Raw genomic sequence first — 21,370 nt, 5'->3', positions numbered from 1 at the left:
TTCTATTTATTTTTCAATGGGTATTATGTAGTGGATATAAGATATTCCATGGATAAGCATTAAGTACATTTGGTGAAAAGGGGAGCTATTTGCTAATTCAATTATATTTCAATTTTTTCTTCATTTCAATTTTACATATTTCATTTATTATTTGGATTCTATTAATTTTTCAATGGGTATTATGTAGTGGATATAAGATATTCCGTGGATAAGCATTAAGTACATTTGATGAAAAGGGGAGCTATTTGCAAATTCAATTATATTTCAATTTTTTATCTTCATTTCAATTTTACATATTTATTATTTGGATTCTATTTATTTTTCAATGGGTATTATGTAGTGGATATAAGATATTCCATGGATAAGCATTAAGTACATTTGATGAAAAGGGGAGCTATTTGCTAATTCAATTATATTTCAATTTTTTTTCTTCATGTCAATTTTACATATTTATTATTTGGATTCTATTTATTTTTCAATGGGTATTATGTAGTGGATATAAGATATTCCATGGATAAGCATTAAGTACATTTGATGAAAAGGGGAGCTATTTGCTAATTCAATTATATTTCAATTTTTTTCCTTCATTTCAATTTTACATATTTCATTTATTATTTGGATTCTATTTATTTTCAATGGGTATTATGTAGTAGTGGATATAAGATATTCCATAGATAAGCATTAAGTACATTTGATGAAAAGGGGAGCTATGAGTGCAAAACGAAACCGAACGTGAATCGTTCAAATAAACACTTCAACATTAAAAAAAAAACACCTAAAAATAAAATAGATCAGGAAAATACGAATACTTAGAGGTATATTTTGGAAGATCTCAAATTTCGTCTTGAGTTGTTTATATTCAGAGATCGTCTTCACTCCCATTCATTAGATTTGCTAAGTAAGCGTAGCCCTACTATGAGCGCCTCAAAGATAACAATGAATGAAAACCAACTTGAATCGTTCAAATAAACACTGGAACTAATATTTATAGGTATTGTTTTGTTAGATACCCTATTTTGTTCTGAGTTGTATGTGGGAACTTACCTCCTGAGTAGCAAATTACACCTGCATCTCTTTCATGACCGCAGTAACTCCAATTTCCAATCCCTCGATGAAAACAGTCTGCTAGGTTGTCTTTAGCTCCGTAACATTCGACTTCATCAAGAAAAATGATTCCAGATCCCTGACCGAACCAAGCAGCTCCTGGTGTACCCAAGGCTCCATCAAACCCCAGCATCCTACAAACCACCCTGGCGTCTCTCAGATCCCATCGGTTATCGCAGATAGTACCCCATGATCCATCATAGAAAACCTCTACTCTCCCTTCAGCATTGGTAGGTCCGCCAACAAGACGAATTTCAAAGGGGTCTGGGAAAAGAACAAGGAAGTTGGTCGACAATTCTGATTCTGGTATGGTCATTGTAATGCTAAACTGTCTTTAATTTCTTGATAAGATGTAGGTATTATTTCTTCATTTATTTAATTTAATTTAATTATATTTCATTTTTTCTTCATTTCAATTTTCTTCATTTATTATTTGGATTCTATTTATTTTTCAATGGGTATTATGTAGTGGATATAAGCTATTCAATAGATAAGCATTAAGTACATTTGATGAAAAGGGGAGCTATGAGTGCAAAACGAAACCGAACGTGAATCGTTCAAATAAACACCTCAACATAAAAAAAAAAACCTAAAAATAAAAAAGATCAGGAAAATACGAATATTTAGAGGTATTCTTTGGAAGATCTCAAATTTCGTCTTGAGTTGTTTATATTCAGAGATCGTCTTCACTCCCATTCATTAGATTTGCTAAGTAAGCGTAGCCCTACTATGAGCGCCTCAAAGATAACAATGAATGAAAACCAACTTGAATCGTTCAAATAAACACTGGAACTAATATTTATAGGTATTGTTTTGTTAGCTACCCTATTTTGTTCTGAGTTGTATGTGGGAACTTACCTCCTGAGTAGCAAATTACACCTGCATCTCTTTCATGACCGCAGTAACTCCAATTTCCAATCCCTCGATGAAAACAGTCTGCTAGGTTGTCTTTAGCTCCGTAACATTCGACTTCATCAAGAAAAATGATTCCAGATCCCTGACCGAACCAAGCAGCTCCTGGTGTACCCAAGGCTCCATCAAACCCAAGTATTGTACAAACCACCCTGGCGTCGCTCAGATCCCAGCTTTCATCACAGATAGTACCCCAGGATCCATCATACAAAACCTCTACTCTCCCTTCAGCATCGGTAGGTCCGCCAACAAGACGAATTTCAAAGGGGTCTGGGAAAAGAACAAGGAAGTTGGTTTACAATTCTGATCTTTGTATGGCCATTTTGATGACAAATCACAAAGTCCTTTAATTTCTTGATATTATGTATGTATTATTTCTTCATTTATTCAGTTTAATTCAATTTTATTTATGTTTTATACATTTTAATCTTACATATTTCATTTAGTATTTACATTAATCTTTTTTAAATGGGTATAATGTAGTGGATATAAGATATCCCATGGATAAGAATTAACTACATTCGTTGACTGAAAAAAGGGAGCTATGAGCGCGAAACAAACCCGAACGTGAATCGTTCAAATAAACACCCGGGCATGGTTATGAGTGTTGAACTATTTGTGTATGTTGATGCATGAATTTACATTCAGAGAACGTCTTCCCTCCTACTCATTAGATTTGTTAAGTAAGCGTAGCCCTACTATGGGCGCTTCAAAGATAACAATGAATGAAAACCAACTTGAATCGTTCAAATAAACACTGGAACTAATATTTTATGTATTTTGTGTTACATATCAGATTTTGTTCTGAGTTTTATTTGGGAACTTACCTCCTAAGTAGCAAATGACAGCTGCATCTCTTTCATGACCGCAGTAACTCCAATTTCCAATCCCTCGATGAAAACAGTCTGCTAGGTTGTCTTTAGCTCCGTAACATTCGACTTCATCAAGAAAAATTATTCCAGATCCCTGACCGAACCTAGCAGCTCCTGGTGTACCCAAGGCTCCATTAAACCCAAGCATTGTACAAACCACCCTGGCGTCGCTCAGATCCCAGCTTTCATCACAGATAGTACCCCAGGATCCATCATACAAAACCTCTACTCTCCCTTCAGCATCGGTAGGTCCGCCAACAAGACGAATGTCAAAGGGGTCTGGGAAAAGAACAAGGAAGTTGGTTTACAATTCTGATCTTTGTATGGCCATTTTGATGACAAATCACAAAGTCCTTTAATTTCTTGATATTATGTATGTATTATTTCTTCATTTATTCAGTTTAATTCAATTTTATTTATGTTTTATACATTTTAATCTTACATATTTCATTTAGTATTTACATTAATCTTTTTTAAATGGGTATAATGTAGTGGATATAAGATATCCCATGGATAAGAATTAACTACATTCGTTGACTGAAAAAAGGGAGCTATGAGCGCGAAACAAACCCGAACGTGAATCGTTCAAATAAACACCCGGGCATGGTTATGAGTGTTGAACTATTTGTGTATGTTGATGCATGAATTTACATTCAGAGAACGTCTTCCCTCCTACTCATTAGATTTGTTAAGTAAGCGTAGCCCTACTATGGGCGCTTCAAAGATAACAATGAATGAAAACCAACTTGAATCGTTCAAATAAACACTGGAACTAATATTTTATGTATTTTGTGTTACATATCAGATTTTGTTCTGAGTTTTATTTGGGAACTTACCTCCTAAGTAGCAAATGACAGCTGCATCTCTTTCATGACCGCAGTAACTCCAATTTCCAATCCCTCGATGAAAACAGTCTGCTAGGTTGTCTTTAGCTCCGTAACATTCGACTTCATCAAGAAAAATTATTCCAGATCCCTGACCGAACCTAGCAGCTCCTGGTGTACCCAAGGCTCCATTAAACCCAAGCATTGTACAAACCACCCTGGCGTCGCTCAGATCCCAGCTTTCATCACAGATAGTACCCCAGGATCCATCATACAAAACCTCTACTCTCCCTTCAGCATCGGTAGGTCCGCCAACAAGACGAATTTCAAAGGGGTCTGGGAAAAGAACAAGGAAGTTGGTTTACAATTCTGATCTTTGTATGGCCATTTTGATGACAAATCACAAAGTCCTTTAATTTCTTGATATTATGTATGTATTATTTCTTCATTTATTCAGTTTAATTCAATTTTATTTATGTTTTATACATTTTAATCTTACATATTTCATTTAGTATTTACATTAATCTTTTTTAAATGGGTATAATGTAGTGGATATAAGATATCCCATGGATAAGAATTAACTACATTCGTTGACTGAAAAAAGGGAGCTATGAGCGCGAAACAAACCCGAACGTGAATCGTTCAAATAAACACCCGGGCATGGTTATGAGTGTTGAACTATTTGTGTATCTTGATGCATGAATTTACATTCAGAGAACGTCTTCCCTCCTACTCATTAGATTTGTTAAGTAAGCGTAGCCCTACTATGGGCGCCTCAAAGATAACAATGAATGTAAACCAACTTGAATCGTTCAAATAAACACTGGAACTAATATTTTATGTATTTTGTGTTACATATGAGATTTTGTTCTGAGTTTTATTTGGGAACTTACCTCCTAAGTAGCAAATGACAGCTGCATCTCTTTCATGACCGCAGTAACTCCAATTTCCAATCCCTCGACGAAAACAGTCTGCTATGTTGTCTTCTGTTCCATCACATTCGATCTCATCAAGAAAAATTATTCCAGTACCCTGACCAAACTTAGCAACTCCTGGTGTACCCAAGGCTCCATCAAACCCCAGCATCCTAGAAACCACCCTGGCGTCTCTCAGATCCCATCGGTTATCGCAGATAGTACCCCATGATCCATCATACAAAACCTCTACTCTCCCTTCAGCATTGGTAGGTCCACCAACAAGACGAATTCTTAAGGGGTCTGGGAAAAGAACAAGAAAGTTGGTCGACAATTCTGATTCTGGTATGGTCATTTTAATGTTAAACTGTCTTTAACTTCTTGATAAGATGTAGGTATTATTTCTTCATTTATTTAATTTAATTCAATTATATTTCAATTTTTTCTTCATTTCAATTTTCTTCATTTATTATTTGGATTCTATTTATTTTTCAATGGGTATTTTGTAGTGGATATAAGATATTCCATAGATAAGCATTAAGTACATTTGAAGAAAAGGGGAGCTATGAGTGCAAAACGAAACCGAACGTGAATCGTTCAAATAAACAACTCAACATTAAAAAAAAAACACCTAAAAATAAAAAAGATCAGGAAAATACAAATATTTAGAGGTATTTTTGGAAGATCTCAAATTTCGTCTTGAGTTGTTTATATTCAGAGATCGTCTTCACTCCCATTCATTGGATTTGCTAAATAAGCGTAGCCCTACTATGAGCGCCTCAAAGATAACAATGAATGAAAACCAACTTGAATCGTTCAAATAAACACTGGAACTAATATTTATAGGTATTGTTTTGTTAGATACCCTATTTTGTTCTGAGTTGTATGTGGGAACTTACCTCCTGAGTAGCAAATTACACCTGCATCTCTTTCATGACCGCAGTAACTCCAATTTCCAATCCCTCGATGAAAACAGTCTGCTAGGTTGTCTTTAGCTCCGTAACATTCGACTTCATCAAGAAAAATGATTCCAGATCCCTGACCGAACCAAGCAGCTCCTGGTGTACCCAAGGCTCCATCAAACCCAAGTATTGTACAAACCACCCTGGCGTCGCTCAGATCCCAGCTTTCATCACAGATAGTACCCCAGGATCCATCATACAAAACCTCTACTCTCCCTTCAGCATCGGTAGGTCCGCCAACAAGACGAATTTCAAAGGGGTCTGGGAAAAGAACAAGGAAGTTGGTTTACAATTCTGATCTTTGTATGGCCATTTTGATGACAAATCACAAAGTCCTTTAATTTCTTGATATTATGTATGTATTATTTCTTCATTTATTCAGTTTAATTCAATTTCATTTATGTTTTATACATTTTAATCTTACATATTTCATTTAGTATTTACATTAATCTTTTTTAAATGTGTATAATGTAGTGGATATAAGATATCCCATGGATAAGAATTAACTACATTCGTTGACTGAAAAAAGGGAGCTTTGAGCGCGAAACAAACCCGAACGTGAATCGTTCAAATAAACACCCGGGCATGGTTATGAGTGTTGAACTATTTGTGTATCTTGATGCATGAATTTACATTCAGAGAACGTATTCCCTTCTACTCACTAGATTTGTTAAGTGAGCGTAGCCCTACTATGGGCGCCTCAAAGATAACAATAAATGAAAACCAACTTGAATTGTTCAAATAAACACTGGAACTAATATTTTAGGTATTTTGTGTTACATATCAGATTTTGTTCTGAGTTGTATGTAGGAACTTACCTCCTGAGTAGCAAATTACACCTGCATCTCTTTCATGACCACAGTAACTCCAATTTCCAATCCCTCGATGAAAACAGTCTGCTAGGTTGTCTTTAGCTCCGTAACATTCGACTTCATCAAGAAAAATGATTCCAGATCCCTGACCGAATCTAGCAGCTCCTGGTGTACCCAAGGCTCCATCAAACCCCAGCATCCTACAAACCACCCTGGCGTCTCTGAGATCCCATCGGGTATCGCAGATAGTACCCCATGATCCATCAAACAAAACCTCTACTCTCCCTTCAGCATTGGTATGTCCACCAACAAGACGAATTCTTAAGGGGTCTGGGAAAAGAACAAGAAAGTTGGTCGACAATTCTGATTCTGGTATGGTCATTGTAATGTTAAACTGTCTTTAACTTTTTGATAAGATGTAGGTATTATTTCTTCATTTATTCAATTTAATTCAATTATATTTCATTTTTTTCTTCATTTCAATTTTACATATTTCATTTATTATTTGGATTCTATTTATTTTTCAATGGGTATTATGTAGTGGATATAAGATATTCCATGGATAAGCATTAAGTACATTTGATGAAAAGGGGAGCTATTTGCTAATTCAATTATATTTCAATTTTTTTCTTCATTTCAATTTTACATATTTCATTTATTATTTGGATTCTATTAATTTTTCAATGGGTATTATGTAGTGGATATAAAATATTCCATGGATAAGCATTAAGTACATTTGATGAAAAGGGGAGCTATTTGCTAATACAATTATATTTCAATTTTTATTCTTCATTTTAATTTTACATATTTATTATTTGTATTCTATTTATTTTTCAATGGGTATTATGTAGTGGATATAAGATATTCCATGGATAAGCATTAAGTACATTCGATTGTAAGGGGAGCTATTTGCTAATTCAATTATATTTCAATTTTTTTTCCTTCATTTCAATTTTACATATTTCATTTATTATTTGGATTATTTTTATTTTTCAATGGGTATTATGTAGTGGATATAAGATATTCCATATATAAGCATTATATATATTTGATGAAAAGGGGAGCTATGAGTGCAAAACGAAACCGAACGTGAATCGTTCAAATAAACACCTCAACATAAAACAAAAAAACACCTAAAAATAAAAAAGATCAGGAAAATACAAATATTTAGAGGTATTTTTTGGAAGATCTCAAACTTCGTCTTGAGTTGTTTATATTCAGAGATCGCCTTCACTTCCATTCATTAGATTTGCTAAGTAAGCGTAGCCCTAATATGAGCTCCTCAAAGATAACAATGAATGAAAACCAACTTGAATCGTTCAAATAAACACTGGAACTAATATTTATAGGTATTGTTTTGTTAGATACCATATTTTGTTCTGAGTTGTATGTGGGAACTTACCTCCTGAGTAGCAAATTACACCTGCATCTCGTTCATGACCACAGTAACTCCAATTTCCAATCCCTCGATGAAAACAGTCTGCTAGGTTATCTTTAGCTCTGTTACATTCGACTTCATTAAGAAAAATGATTCCAGATCCCTGACCGAATCTAGCAGCTCCTGGTGTACCCAAGGCTCCATCAAACCCAAGCATTTTACAAACCACCCTGGCGTCGCTCATATCCCAGCTTTCATCACAGATAGTACCCCAGGATCCATCATACAAAACCTCTACTCTCCCTTCAGCATCGGTAGGTCCACCAACAAGACGAATTCTTAGGGGGTCTGGGAAAAGAACAAGGAAGTTGGTTGACAATTCTTATTTTTGTATGGCCATTTCAATGACAAATCGCAATTAGATGCCAAGGTAAAGTTAGGTAGGCCTATATATTAATGAAAATTGATAAATGGTAAACATTGTAACCATACTCAAATGTGAAGAGATAAAAAATATATGTTTCAATGCCCTCTTAAACTGTAATAACGTGTTACATTCGATAACAGTACTTGGGAGGGAATTCCATATAATAGGTAAACTATGACGCACTTGACTTCTGAGACAGTGTATTCTGAACTTTCCACAAATGTATCGAATTTGAACTACGAGTATCATATTTATGTATTTGATAATTGAGAGAGAAATATTAAGATATAGAATTTGGCAGAAGACCCTGAGAGTACATAAAACCAATCAATGTAGTATGATATTCATAGCGATAATATATATTCAGAGTTTTCAAATTGTAAAATAGGGGGGCTGAATGAGAAAGATAATGACTGCCTGTGCAGATGCGTACACATTTCTATTGAACTTTATGCAGAGAATTTCATTTAGTACTGCTGCTGTTACCCCAAAATACAATACAATATGAAAGATATGGTAATATTAAAGCATTATACAAAGTAAATGATATAGATAAAGGGAGATAAAATCTTAACCTGTACATAATACCGAAGCATTCGTGAACTTTAGACAAAATATTATCAATACGTACATCCCAGTGTAAAATTCTATGTATATAAACGCCAAGAAAATTAGCCACATCTACTTTATCAATAACAACATAGTTAAACTTTAATAAAATATTTGACAAAGATATATCAAAAGCCTTAGTATGGAAAAATATAAAATGTGTTTTGCTCAAGTTGATATAAATCTGTTGGCCTTAATCCAGTTCGAAACATGGGATATTTCAATATTAACATTTCGTTCTAGACCTGCAATTTCAGGCTGAGTATAAAGTAAGATTCAAACATATTTGATGAATGTATTATGTCGTTGATATATACATAACAAAAAAAGTAAGTCCCCCCTTAAACAAACAATAATTTCCGAACCAATGCGAGTGTTTAATATAATTTTACATGAGCGTGTAGGTAATTTTATAAGCTATCCTCTGAGTAAATTTTATGGACGTATTTTATGTCATGCTTCAGGGAGCACCGACAGAAGGCAAAATTGTCACGTTTCAAAAGTCACAAGCCAAATATCATGATTTTGATTCCACTTTATTGGAACGAATTCCACATTCTCATCATGAAAAATAGACAGAAGGCTTGTAAAAGTTACTTTCTAAAAGACGTTACAAGTTTTTTGGCTAAATTTCACGGTTGAATAAACACAAGTTAAAACTTGCTATAATTTGATTTTTTTTTACACATTTCTATAAGTAAAAATGATAGAATATGATGAGTTATTTTGGGGAAGAGTATATTCAACAATATCGTTTCACTGATCAATGATCATTTAATAAAAGCAAAAATTACGAATTTCAAATATAGGCAAGTATTGTTTATTTTTCTTGCATAGTTCATTGGATTTGATTTTGTAAAAATCAAGATGTCTAATGCTTCGGTGAGCAAACAATATTCGAAAATTATGCAAATGAGAAGAAAGTTTATTAAGGCCTTGGCCCCACTCTGTGCCGTATCGAATGATTATTATTTTGGTGTGCGCGCCTTTTGGATAGTATTAATCTGAATCCATGTGCGAAGTTTCATTAAAAAGTTGTTGGCAGAAGTAACAAACACTGTCCATGAAACAAAGAATAGGTGACCCCTTATTCATTATGGTGGCCGTCAAGGCTGTCTTTAGCAATGCATTTGGCAGTTATGTTATCAACCTACGGGCCGAATTCTGTGCAGAAATGAAATCGATATGTTTATTTCTGGATGAGTAAGCATGCATGAAAGTGGGAAAAGGGTCATTTTCAATGTCACAGACTCATTTTGAGGGGTAATAAAGTGAATAATGTGACTTAATTGCTGTTGTTTTTATCATCATTCAGTTTTATCACCACACAATTTCCGAACTTTTTACTATTTAATGGTTGAGCGAGCACATTAAAAAACTTGGGAATGAATACTCTGTATACTGCATAAATGGATTCTTTTTCCTAACAATTTCTCAGGATCAGTTGAATTTATGGACAAACCAGTGGTGGATCCAGATTTTTAAAATGTGGAGGGGCCGAGTACTAGGGGGAGCCAACAACATTTTCCAATTCTAACATGTTTTAACAAGTTGTAGGGGATACTGCCATAAACCCCTATGATGATACGTCACAAAACATTGTGCTCACTCAACCATAAACATACGATATCAAAATTTTGTGCGAGGTGGCTAAATGATGGATAGTAAGACAGCATTAACACCGTAAAATTCACCTAAAATAACCTTTGCCAAACTTTGTATTTACAAAATCTAATAAACGACTCTTGTGACTTTCAAAAATTGTCATTTTTAATTCAAACCTTGATTACTTATGCATGACTCAACCGATCAATCTTATTTCCCTCCAGGAGTGGCTTAATGAGTGTAGAAAAGCACCAACGAGATATCATATTTCAAAACTATTACGTTCAAAAGTTATCGCAATTTGATTTAGGGGGACTTACTTTTTTGTTGTGTGTATATTAGTCCAGTAGATATGTGAAAAAGATGCTCGAATCTGGCAGAAAGTGTGAAATTTGGCATATAGGGGTATTTTTGGGCGCTGATTTCAAAAATTGCCGGCCCCAAGCGATTTAACCATCGGGTCGGCCGCCATTTTGAAATCCAAGATGGCCGCCATTAAAAATAATTAAATGTTATTTTCTTGAGTTTTTCATGTCATGTGACACTGAAATTTGGCATATAGGGGTATTTTGTAGCACTGATTTCAAATAATTGCTGGCCCCCAGTAATTTAACCATTTGGCCGGCGGCAAAATGGCCGCCATCTTGAAATCCAAGATGGCCGCCATGATATATTATAGCAATCATTTTCTCAAGTTTTATATGAACTGCGGTATTGAAATTTGGCATATAGGCTTAATTTGGGGTGCTGATTTCAAACATTGCTGGCCCAAAGTGATTTGAGCATCGGGACGGCCGCCATTTTGAAATCTAAGATGGCCGCCATGAATAATCATTAATGTCATTTTCTTGAGTTTTACGTGACGTGTGACACTGAAATTTGGCATATAGGGGTATTTTTAGGCACTGATTTCAAATATTGCCGGCCCCCAGCAATTTGACAATTTGGTCGGCGGCAAGATGGCCGCTATTTTGAAATCCAAAATGGCCGCCATGAAAAATCATTCAATGTCATTTTCTTAAATTTTACATGATATGTGACACTGAAATTTGGCATATAGGGGTATTTTGAGGCACTGATGTCAAATATTGCCGGCCCCCAGCAATTTGACCTCCAGGTCAGCGGCAAAATGGCCGCTATCTTAAAATCCAAGATGGCCGCCATAAAGATAATTTTCTCAAGTCTTACGTATGGCCTGTAACACTTTAAATTTGGAGAAAAACTTGATTTTTGCATCCTTGATCAATGAAAAGAACATAATAAATAGATGCTATTTTGAATTCCAATATGGTTACCAAGTTTGAATGATGTACAACATTATAATGGTGAGTAAAACCCATTGTATAGGCACTAAAAACAAATCCAACACAACCACATCTTTGTCCGTTGCGAGGATTACAATACTTTGGCACCCTTAACTGCTGATATAGATGTTACGTAAGTATGAAGCACCATACATACACGAGCCAGCTAGCTTCTTCTGCAGTTACACATTTGAAGTGGCTTTGGTTGAATAATAACCATCCGGAACAATCATTTTCTGTTGAGAGGCTGTAAATTATTTCTTCATATGATCTGCAGTATTGCACTTTGACATATCGACGGAGTGTGGGGTGCTTATTTCAAATATTGCTGGCCCTCAGTGATCTGATCCCGAGTCAGAAGCAAAATGTCAGCCATCTTGAAATCCAAGATGGCTGCCATGAAAAAAGATCATTGAAAAAAAATCACTTTATCTAGTATCACGTAACGTATTATTTTAAAGTTTGGCACCTATGGATATTGAAAATGCCCCCAGTAATCTGTCCAATAGATATGCTGCAAAATGGCCACCATCTTGAAATCTAGAGAGGATCGACTCTCATGAAAATTCCTCAAAATCATTTTCTTGGTTTTAAATAATTTGAGGCACTGCATTGTAGACATACAGGCAGGTTTTTGGCCTGCTGGTTTTAGAATATTGCTCCAATAATTACAATATTTTATTACAAATCAACATGAAGAAAACTGCTCCAGACTTGGCGTACTGATGGTTATAGTGGTATGATGATGATGATGATGATGATGAAATTAATATTAATGATGGATGATAATGATACGCATTTTATTGTTCAAAATAGAATTTAGTAACATAAATGATCCGAAAATTTATTTTGCCCATACCCTGTAGATCGTGAGCCCGGCAGCAACTTAGCAGCGCCACATCGGACGTTGCTCTATCCCTTAAAAAGGGAGTTCACCCTGGAGAAAAGTTTGTTGTAAAAACAAAAGAAAATATGATATAAAAAAGATATTGGTGGATCCATCAAAGATATTAGAATTTTAAGTTTTTGATTTGTGACGTCATATGGGCTACTGTACGAGCAGTTGCCCCATTATGTTGTGTGATATAAATGCATAAATGGTTCATCATGGGTATTTTTTTCTTTCTGGAGTGGGTGGGAAATCATTTGTTTGTTGATATACTGAGGCTTCAATAAAAAACATTTTCATTTTTTTGAGGAGGCTACATTTCATTGATTTTGTACTATAAGAAACATGGGGGAACTGCTTGCATCTGACGTCACAAATACATCAAATTAAATTCCAATAGTTTTTTAAATATTTGATGGAATTTCCTCAAACCTTCAATATTTGTTTCATTATTTGTTCTGTTATTGTTTCAATAAACTTTTGGTCAGGTTGAACTTCCCTTTAATTCGTTGACCGCCAAACAGGTTAGAAGCAACTCCCCTCTTTTAACATCTTTTGGTCTGATGCTGTCGGAGCTTGAACTCCCGATCTCCCGATTGCGAGGCGAACATGCTCCCATTGTCAGATTGTCGAACACACGATGGTTATCCAAAAATGCAAAATTTCAAAATAATAACTACGTTATAAATATGATACTTATGATTTTAATGATTTTTTTATGGCAGCCATCTTGGATTTCAAGATGGCTGCCATAAATTGGATGAACATTACTGAATTTGAGAGAAGTCTATGGAGGTCACAGGGAAATCCCAGTTGTGGGCGATTTCATCAAACTTAACACACGTGTAGAAAGCAACTCGGACGCCAAAAGAAAGCTTATTTTCTTCTCTTTCGACTGATGATACATATATTTTTATTGCTACAAAACACTGGGTTATTTACCATCTAATCAAAAGACAAATAACATAATTTCACCCAAGACCAAAATAATATATGCACGTGCGTAAGCCCGTTTTTATACAGTATTCAATGGGGCTTCCGCAATGTGCCCGTACCGCACGTTCCAGGCACGAATTTCGTGTTTCATTTTTAGCCTTCGAAGCCATGGCGATATACATTGTTTAGCTCAAACTTTTACATTTTCTTGTCGAAAATTATGAATTCCACAATATATAATTTGCAAGAGAAGTTCAGTTGTTGAAATATCATATCATATGCGATATAGCTCCCATCGTTTTGCCTGTAAAACGGGAAATCTACGCAGTTTCAGACTCGTAGCAAGAAGGATTGGCGATAGCACCATGACAAATCTGTGTGGTGGAATAGTGTATTCCATGGAGGGTGAAATCAAGCTCATACAACAACGGTCACCCTTCGCACCCATTGTTCACCCGACATGTATATCTACCATGCACCCCTATCGACGTGTCTTTATGTATTGGTGATACGCTTAAGTGTACTCGAACGTTTGCAGTGAAAGGGAGAAGAAATTTTGGGTTTTATTTTTCGATATGCATGGCGGCCATCTTGGATTTCAAAATGGCGGCCGACCCGATGGTCAAATCACTTGGGGCCGGCAATATTTGAAATCAGCTGCCCGTTTTAAGCCTATATGCCAAATTTCAATACCGCAGTTCACATAAAACTCGAGAAAATGTTGGCAATGATATATCATGGCGGCCATCTTAGATTTCAATTTGGCGGCCATTTTGCCTCTGACCAAATGGTCAAATTGCTGGGGACTGGCAATATTTGAAATCAGTGCCTCAAAATCCCCAAACTGTGCCAAATTTTAGTGTCACATGTCATGTAAAACTCAAGAAAATTACATTAATGATTTCTCATGGCGGCCATTTTGGATTTCAAAATGGCGGCCGACCCGATGGTCAAATCACTTGGGACCGGCAATATTTGAAATCAGCACCCCGAATTAAGCCTATATGCCAAATTTTAATACCGCAGTTCATATAAAACTCGAGAAAATGAGTGCAATAATATATCATGGCGGCCATTTTGCCGCCGGCCAAATGGTCAAATTGCTGGGGGCCGGCAATATTTGAAATCAGTGCCTCAAAATACCCCTATATGCCAAATTTCAGTGTCACATGACATGAAAAACTCAAGAAAATGACATTTAATGATTTTTAATGGCGGCCATTTTGGATTTCAAAATGACGGCCGACCCGATGGTCAAATCACTTGGGACCGGCAATATTTGAAATCAGCACCCCGAATTAAGCCTATATGCCAAATTTCAATACCGCAGTTCACATAAAACTCGAGAAAATGTTGGCAATGATATATCATGGCGGCCATCTTGGATTTCAATTTGGCGGCCATTTTGCCTCTGACCAAATGGTCAAATTGCTGGGGACTGGCAATATTTGAAATCAATGCCTCAAAATCCCCAAACTGTGCCAAATTTTAGTGTCACATGTGATGTAAAACTCAAGAAAATTACATTAATGATTTCTCATGGCGGCCATTTTGGATTTCAAAATGGCGGCCGACCCGATGGTCAAATCACTTGGGACCGGCAATATTTGAAATCAGCACCCCGAATTAAGCCTATATGCCAAATTTCAATACCGCAGTTCATATAAAACTCGAGAAAATGAGTGCAATAATATATCATGGCGGCCATCTTGGATTTCATGAAGGCGACCATTTTGCCGCCGGCCAAATGGTCAAATTGCTGGGGGCCGGCAATATTTGAAATCAGTGCCTCAAAATACCCCTATATGCCAAATTTCAGTGTCACATGACATGAAAAACTCAAGAAAATGACAATTAATGATTTTTAATGGCGGCCATCTTGGATTTCAAAATGGCGGCCGACCCGATGGTCAAATCGCTTGGGGCTGGCAATTTCTGAAATCGGCACCCCAAATTTAGCCTATATGCCAAATTTCAATATTGCAGTTCATATAAAACTCGAGAAAATGATTGCAATAATATATCGTGGCGGCCATCTTGGATTTCAAGATGGCGGCCATTTTGCCGCCGGCCAAATGGTCAAATTGCTGGGGGCCGGCAATATTTGAAATCAGTGCCTCAAAATACCCATATATTCCAAATTTCAGTGTCACATGCCATGTAAAACTCAAGAAAATGACATTTAATGATTTTTCATGGCGGCCATCTTGGATTTCAAAATGGCGGCCGACCCGATGGTCAAATCGCTTTGGGCCGGAAATTTTTGAAATCAGCGCCCAAAAATACCCCTGTATGCCAAATTTCACACTTTCTGCCAGATCCGAGCATCTTGGCCATTTTTGTCACATAACCGCTCCACTATATTCAATTTTCAATTTCAATTTATTTCATTCATAAAAACACATAAATATACATAGTAATAAACAAAATATCAATATAAGAATGTGGAGACAGCTTAGAAGAACCAAGTCTTATACAGTGCTGCCACCAAAATGTAAGCACAAACATTTTAAAATTGACATTTTAACATAATAACTAGAAAATAACGATGATAAATAAAAATACAAATTATTAATATTCCAAGACAAACCCTACACGATACTTGAACAAACAAAGCCTGATAATTTTATAAGTAATATTTTTTTTTAAATAATCGTTTGAAAGAATTGAGTGATACACTTAATTTAATGTCATCAGGTAATGCATTCCAAATTTTAGGACCCTTTAAAAAGAATATAGAATTGATACCAATATTGGTTCTCTCAAATGGCAAGTGAAAATCTAAAGGCTTTCGCATATTATACAAGTAAAAATCAGAATTCAATTTGAAAAATGTTGAAAGACTATATGGTATAATTTTATTAAAAACTAAAAACATGAAAACTGCAATATTAAAATCATTCATATCAAAAATATTCAATAACTTCAATTCTTTGAAAATTGGTTTAGAATGGGCAAGATAATTGGCATGAAAAACTATTCTTATGGCTTTCTTTTGTAATAAGAATAATCTCATCATTGAATAATTTCTAGAATTGGCCCATACAATATTGCAATAGTTTAAATGAGGTGAAATAATAGCATTGTAAATCATCAATAAAATTTTACGTGGGAAATGCTTTAACCTATAAAGTACGCCAATGCATTTTGAAACTTTGTTACAAACTTGATTGATGTGCTCATGCCATAACAGTTTATTATTCACAATCACCCCAAGAAAATTGATAGACGTAGCAACATTTATTTTAGTACCATTCATTTCAATAATAATGTTATTGTAATTCATTTTCTTATTGGTGAATATCATACATTGAGTTTTATTTACATTTAAAATCAATCTATTTACAACAAGCCACTGAGATAGTTTGCACAACTCATTATTGAAGTTAACCATTAAACTGTTAATATTTGTGTCAGACATAAAAACACTTGTATCATCAGCATACAAGATAAAATGTAATTTCTCAGAAATATTGCATACATCATTTATATAAATAAGAAATAATAAAGGTCCCAGGATGGACCCCTGAGGCACTCCGCATCCTACTGTATCTAATTCGGATTTAACATTATTAATAAAAACATATTGTTTACGATTAAATAAATAACTTTCAAATAAATCTAAGAGGACACCACGAATACCATAATTTTGTAACTTATATAAAAGAATATTATGATCTAAAGTGTCAAATGCCTTACTCAAATCCAAAAATAATCCAAATAATATTTCTTTATAATTAAAAGCAGTTGAGACTTTACAAACTAAATCAGCTAATGCAGAGGATGTGAAGTGCCCGGGACGGAATCCATACTGGGATTTAACAATAATGTCATATTTATCCAGAAAATATAAGAGGCGATTGTATATACATTTTTCAAGCATTTTTGAGAAAACAGGTAACACAGATATAGGTCTATAGTTTGAAACATTAGCCGGAGATCCATTTTTAAAAACCGGAACAACTTTGCCAATCTTTAATTGATCCGGAAAAACACCAATAGATAAAACAGAGTTAAATATATTGCACAGAGGATAGCAGATGATATGTATAACTTTTTTAACAATTGAAATATTTATTTCATCAAAACCTGCACTAGACTGATTATCAAAGCTAGAAGTGATTTTTATTATTTCGCCGGGGGTGATGGGATTAAAAAATGCAGTTTGAATATTTCCTTTTAAGTACTGTGTAAAATTATTGCCAGAGGTATTGCACTGTATATTATTAGTTAATGAGGAGCCAATCTCAATAAAATATTTATTAAATGTTTGTGCTTTTATGAAATCGTCAGTAATAATTTCATCATGAACATTGATATTTTCAATAATGTTTACTTTTCTTTTATTACCCAGAGCTTTGTTAATAATTTTCCAAGTTCTTTTTAAATTCGCCTTTACTTCAAAAAATTGATTTTCAAAATACTCCCTTTTAACACGTTTTATTTAACTATTAACTTTATTACGGAATGATTTATACGTTCGTTCTCTATACTCCGTTGGATTTCTAATGTATTTTTTATATAATAGAAACTTTATATGACACATTTTGCGCAAGTCTAGATTAAACCATGGCTTATCTTTCCTAGATTTGTTTTTCATTTCGACCTTTGGAAAACATTCATTATAGACTTGCATAAATTGATGCAAAAAATTATTATAACTAGTATTTGGATCCTCATCAACTGTGTGCCAGACGACATAGAATATTATGATAATTAACGACACGTTTAGTTAATTTGATTTTTTTATTAGGTATAATAACCTTTGAGTGTATACAAAATATGGGGAAATGGTCGCTAACATCAACCCCCCCCCCTCAGTTTACATTGAAATCAATCAACATAATACATATCCCAATATTTTTGTGTGTTTTTATCGGTCATTCTATTTTCTCTTTATATGGCATTATCCCCTTAATTATATTTCTGTAATGTGTAGAACCTCGAGTGCAATATTTAATCTTACTATTATGTTCTTATTATATTTTGTTAATTCGTAGGTATATAATTTAATGTACTTTTCCTTTTTTTCTGTTAACTTTGTATGTGTCAGTCTTCGGACTGTTTTACAATGTCTTTCACAATAAACCGAATTGAATGAATGAATGAAAAAACAAGGAAAATTCCACATGACACATCATTTAAATCATTAGTGTAGATATTATCAATCAACGTTACAGATTGATCCGTAACTCTGGTTGGATAATGAATAGTGGGATAAACAGACTTAGTCATAAAAGCATCCAAAAAATCACTAACATTTGAGCAAGAATCGGCATTATACAAATTAAGATTAAAATCTCCAATAAAATATAATAATTTATTTTCACTATTTACATTTCCTAAAAGAATATTCAAGGATTCGATAAAATTAGGAAATGATGAATTTGGAGGTCTATAAATAACATTGAATAAAATATTTTTGGGGCAAGACTTTATTTCTATACAAATACATTCAATAGATTCAGAAAAAATATTATATTAATTTCTATGTACAAAGTTAAAATCATTTCGAATAAAAGCTCCCACACCACCCCCTCTACGTCCTGTGCGGGAAAGACCTATAAATGAATAACCGTCAATTTTATAATCAGAATCATTTTGTTTAAGCCAAGTTTCGGTGATACCAATAGCACAAAAGTCTAAATCAATGCAATTTAAAAACGATGTTAAACCATCAATGTTTTTCTTTAAACTTCTGCTATTTATATGCAAACATGAAAATCTATTTTTGAAATTAATAAAAGACTCACAATCTTTTAGACATGTGTTGAATTCATTTCGCAAATAATAATTTTGATTGGGGCCATTAAAAGAATCACTACCATCAATTGGAGACAACAATTCATTGATCCTCGATAAATCAATATCTTGTAAACATTGTTGATATAAAATGCAGTCAGGCATGTAAGTTAAAACAACATAAAAATAACAAAACAAACAACAAATAGAAATGAGTTAACACACATACAATTATAGTTGGGAGGTATAAAAGCAACCAAAACCAAACCAAACCACCGGGGATCTGTTCAAAATATTATTTTGTAGAACAATTTATATATACATGTATATACAGTGCGTCCCACAAAAAACGAAACCGAGATTTATCGATGATTTATCATAACTTAATCACAAATACAATATACAAATGACCTACCATTGTAAAGCTTATAATCTCTTCTTTCATCTGAAATGACTTTAATTATTTCTCATTCTTGCATGAGTGAGCAAAAACAATTTGAAGAGGGGATACCAAAAAATAATTTGGCGGGCTGTATCTGGGTTTCAAAACGAAAACCACATTATTAAAAAGTTCAATATCTGCTCTTTAAGTTGATACCTCAATTACAGAAAATGGTCAAGAAATAACAAATTTCTGGTTATTTGAAATAAGGCTTGAATTTCAATAATTTCATAAAATTGAGAGGTTCTACAGGCTAGCGTTCAAACTCACTTGACACTCCGTTTTGTTGACGATCAGTCATGCATTAAGTCTTTTGTTAACCATGCCCTAGCTTCTGTGGGAAACCGGTGAAAATACGTTTATTTAATGAAATTATGGAAATACAAGCATTGTTTCGAGGGAACATAACTTTTTTACTTCTTGACCATTTTTTTGTGATTATGGTATCAAATAAAAGAGCAGATATTGAACTTTTTAGGCATGTGATTTTCTTTTTGAAATTCAGATACCCCCCCCCCCCGCCAAATCAGTTTTTGGTATCCTTTCTTCATATTGTATTTGCTCACTCATGCGTGGATGGGAAATAATCTAAGTAATATCAGATGAAAGAGGAGATTCTAAGCTTTACATTGGTAGGTCGTTTGTGTATTGCATTTGTGATTAAGTTATGATAAATCATCGCTTGATCTCGGTTTCGTTTTTTCTGGGACGCACTGTGTGCCAAAAAGGCAAAAATAGAATTAAAACAATTTAAATACGATTAAAAGTTTACATAAAGCTTATAAGTAGCTCATCAATTCTTAAAAAAAAAGGGAAAAGGTCACTGTCCAGTGTTCGGATGTTATCAAATATGCGATGTGCGTGAAAACTTCCCAGGAGACTTGGCATTTATGTTTTCAAGTCTTCTTTACTGTATATCACCTTCTTCTCTTTGGTTTCCTTTAACAATGCAATGATTCGTCCAATAAAGCTCCACGCCGTTTCAACCCTCTCATGCAATCTAGTATGATTTAAAAGTGCTTGATTCAAATGAGTCAAATCTTCAACGATTGCTTTATTGTGACCCTTGAGTTTGCGTCTGTTCCTCATCATCTCATCGTGTCTCCTATACGAACGAAATTTCACAATCATTCCTCTAGGTGGGTCACTCTTGCTTGGATTCTCCTTCCGTTTTCCAACCCTATGACTTCGTTCAATATATGCTAGTGAAAGATCCATCTTCAGGATATTCTTGGCTCGAATATTCTTTCGAGTTGAGTTGAAGGTCAACTGCATCAAGGCGATCTTGTTGACCTCTGACCTTGACCTAAAGTTGTGATATCTCTCTCAATTGACTTTGACTGTTGATATGTATTTCAAGTATTTTAGCTGTTTGCATGTCAATTGTTTCTTGCATAGCTTGTATTTTCTTTTTGACAGATGTCTCAATAAGATTGATGAAATCCACATTTTGTAGTAAATCTTTTATAACCTCCTGTATCATTCCTGAGTTACTAACAGTTTTTTCCTTTGATTGGGATCTAGTAGTAATTGGTGATGGACATGCCATCAAAGTAAACATTCAACTTCAGTTGAAAGGATAAGTTCAACTATTTAAATCCAATCTGAATGTAAGCAATCCTAATACAATGTAGGATC

At 34.4% G+C, this 21,370-nt stretch overlaps 1 protein-coding gene across 1 annotated transcript in view; it reads right to left on the bottom strand.

The window, feature by feature from the left end:
- LOC129271892 (deleted in malignant brain tumors 1 protein-like) overlaps positions 1 to 8,109 on the bottom strand; it is a 38,323-nt gene extending 30,214 nt beyond the window's left edge. The window contains exons 1-8 of the mRNA XM_064107041.1: positions 7,803 to 8,109; positions 6,407 to 6,730; positions 5,526 to 5,849; positions 4,606 to 4,929; positions 3,725 to 4,048; positions 2,844 to 3,167; positions 1,963 to 2,286; positions 1,045 to 1,368 (exon numbers count right to left, since the gene is read on the bottom strand). Coding sequence (XP_063963111.1) covers positions 1,045 to 1,368; positions 1,963 to 2,286; positions 2,844 to 3,167; positions 3,725 to 4,048; positions 4,606 to 4,929; positions 5,526 to 5,849; positions 6,407 to 6,730; positions 7,803 to 8,022 — 2,488 coding nt within the window. The 5' untranslated portion in view covers positions 8,023 to 8,109. The remainder of the gene's footprint in view (positions 1 to 1,044; positions 1,369 to 1,962; positions 2,287 to 2,843; positions 3,168 to 3,724; positions 4,049 to 4,605; positions 4,930 to 5,525; positions 5,850 to 6,406; positions 6,731 to 7,802) is intronic.
- Positions 8,110 to 21,370: the final 13,261 nt, after the last annotated feature.

The sequence above is a fragment of the Lytechinus pictus genome, chromosome 11, assembly GCF_037042905.1.
Source record: "Lytechinus pictus isolate F3 Inbred chromosome 11, Lp3.0, whole genome shotgun sequence".
Classification (NCBI taxonomy): domain Eukaryota; kingdom Metazoa; phylum Echinodermata; class Echinoidea; order Temnopleuroida; family Toxopneustidae; genus Lytechinus; species Lytechinus pictus.
Note: the sequence above shows the minus strand (reverse complement) of the source record. Positions and strands in the feature narration are given on the sequence as shown.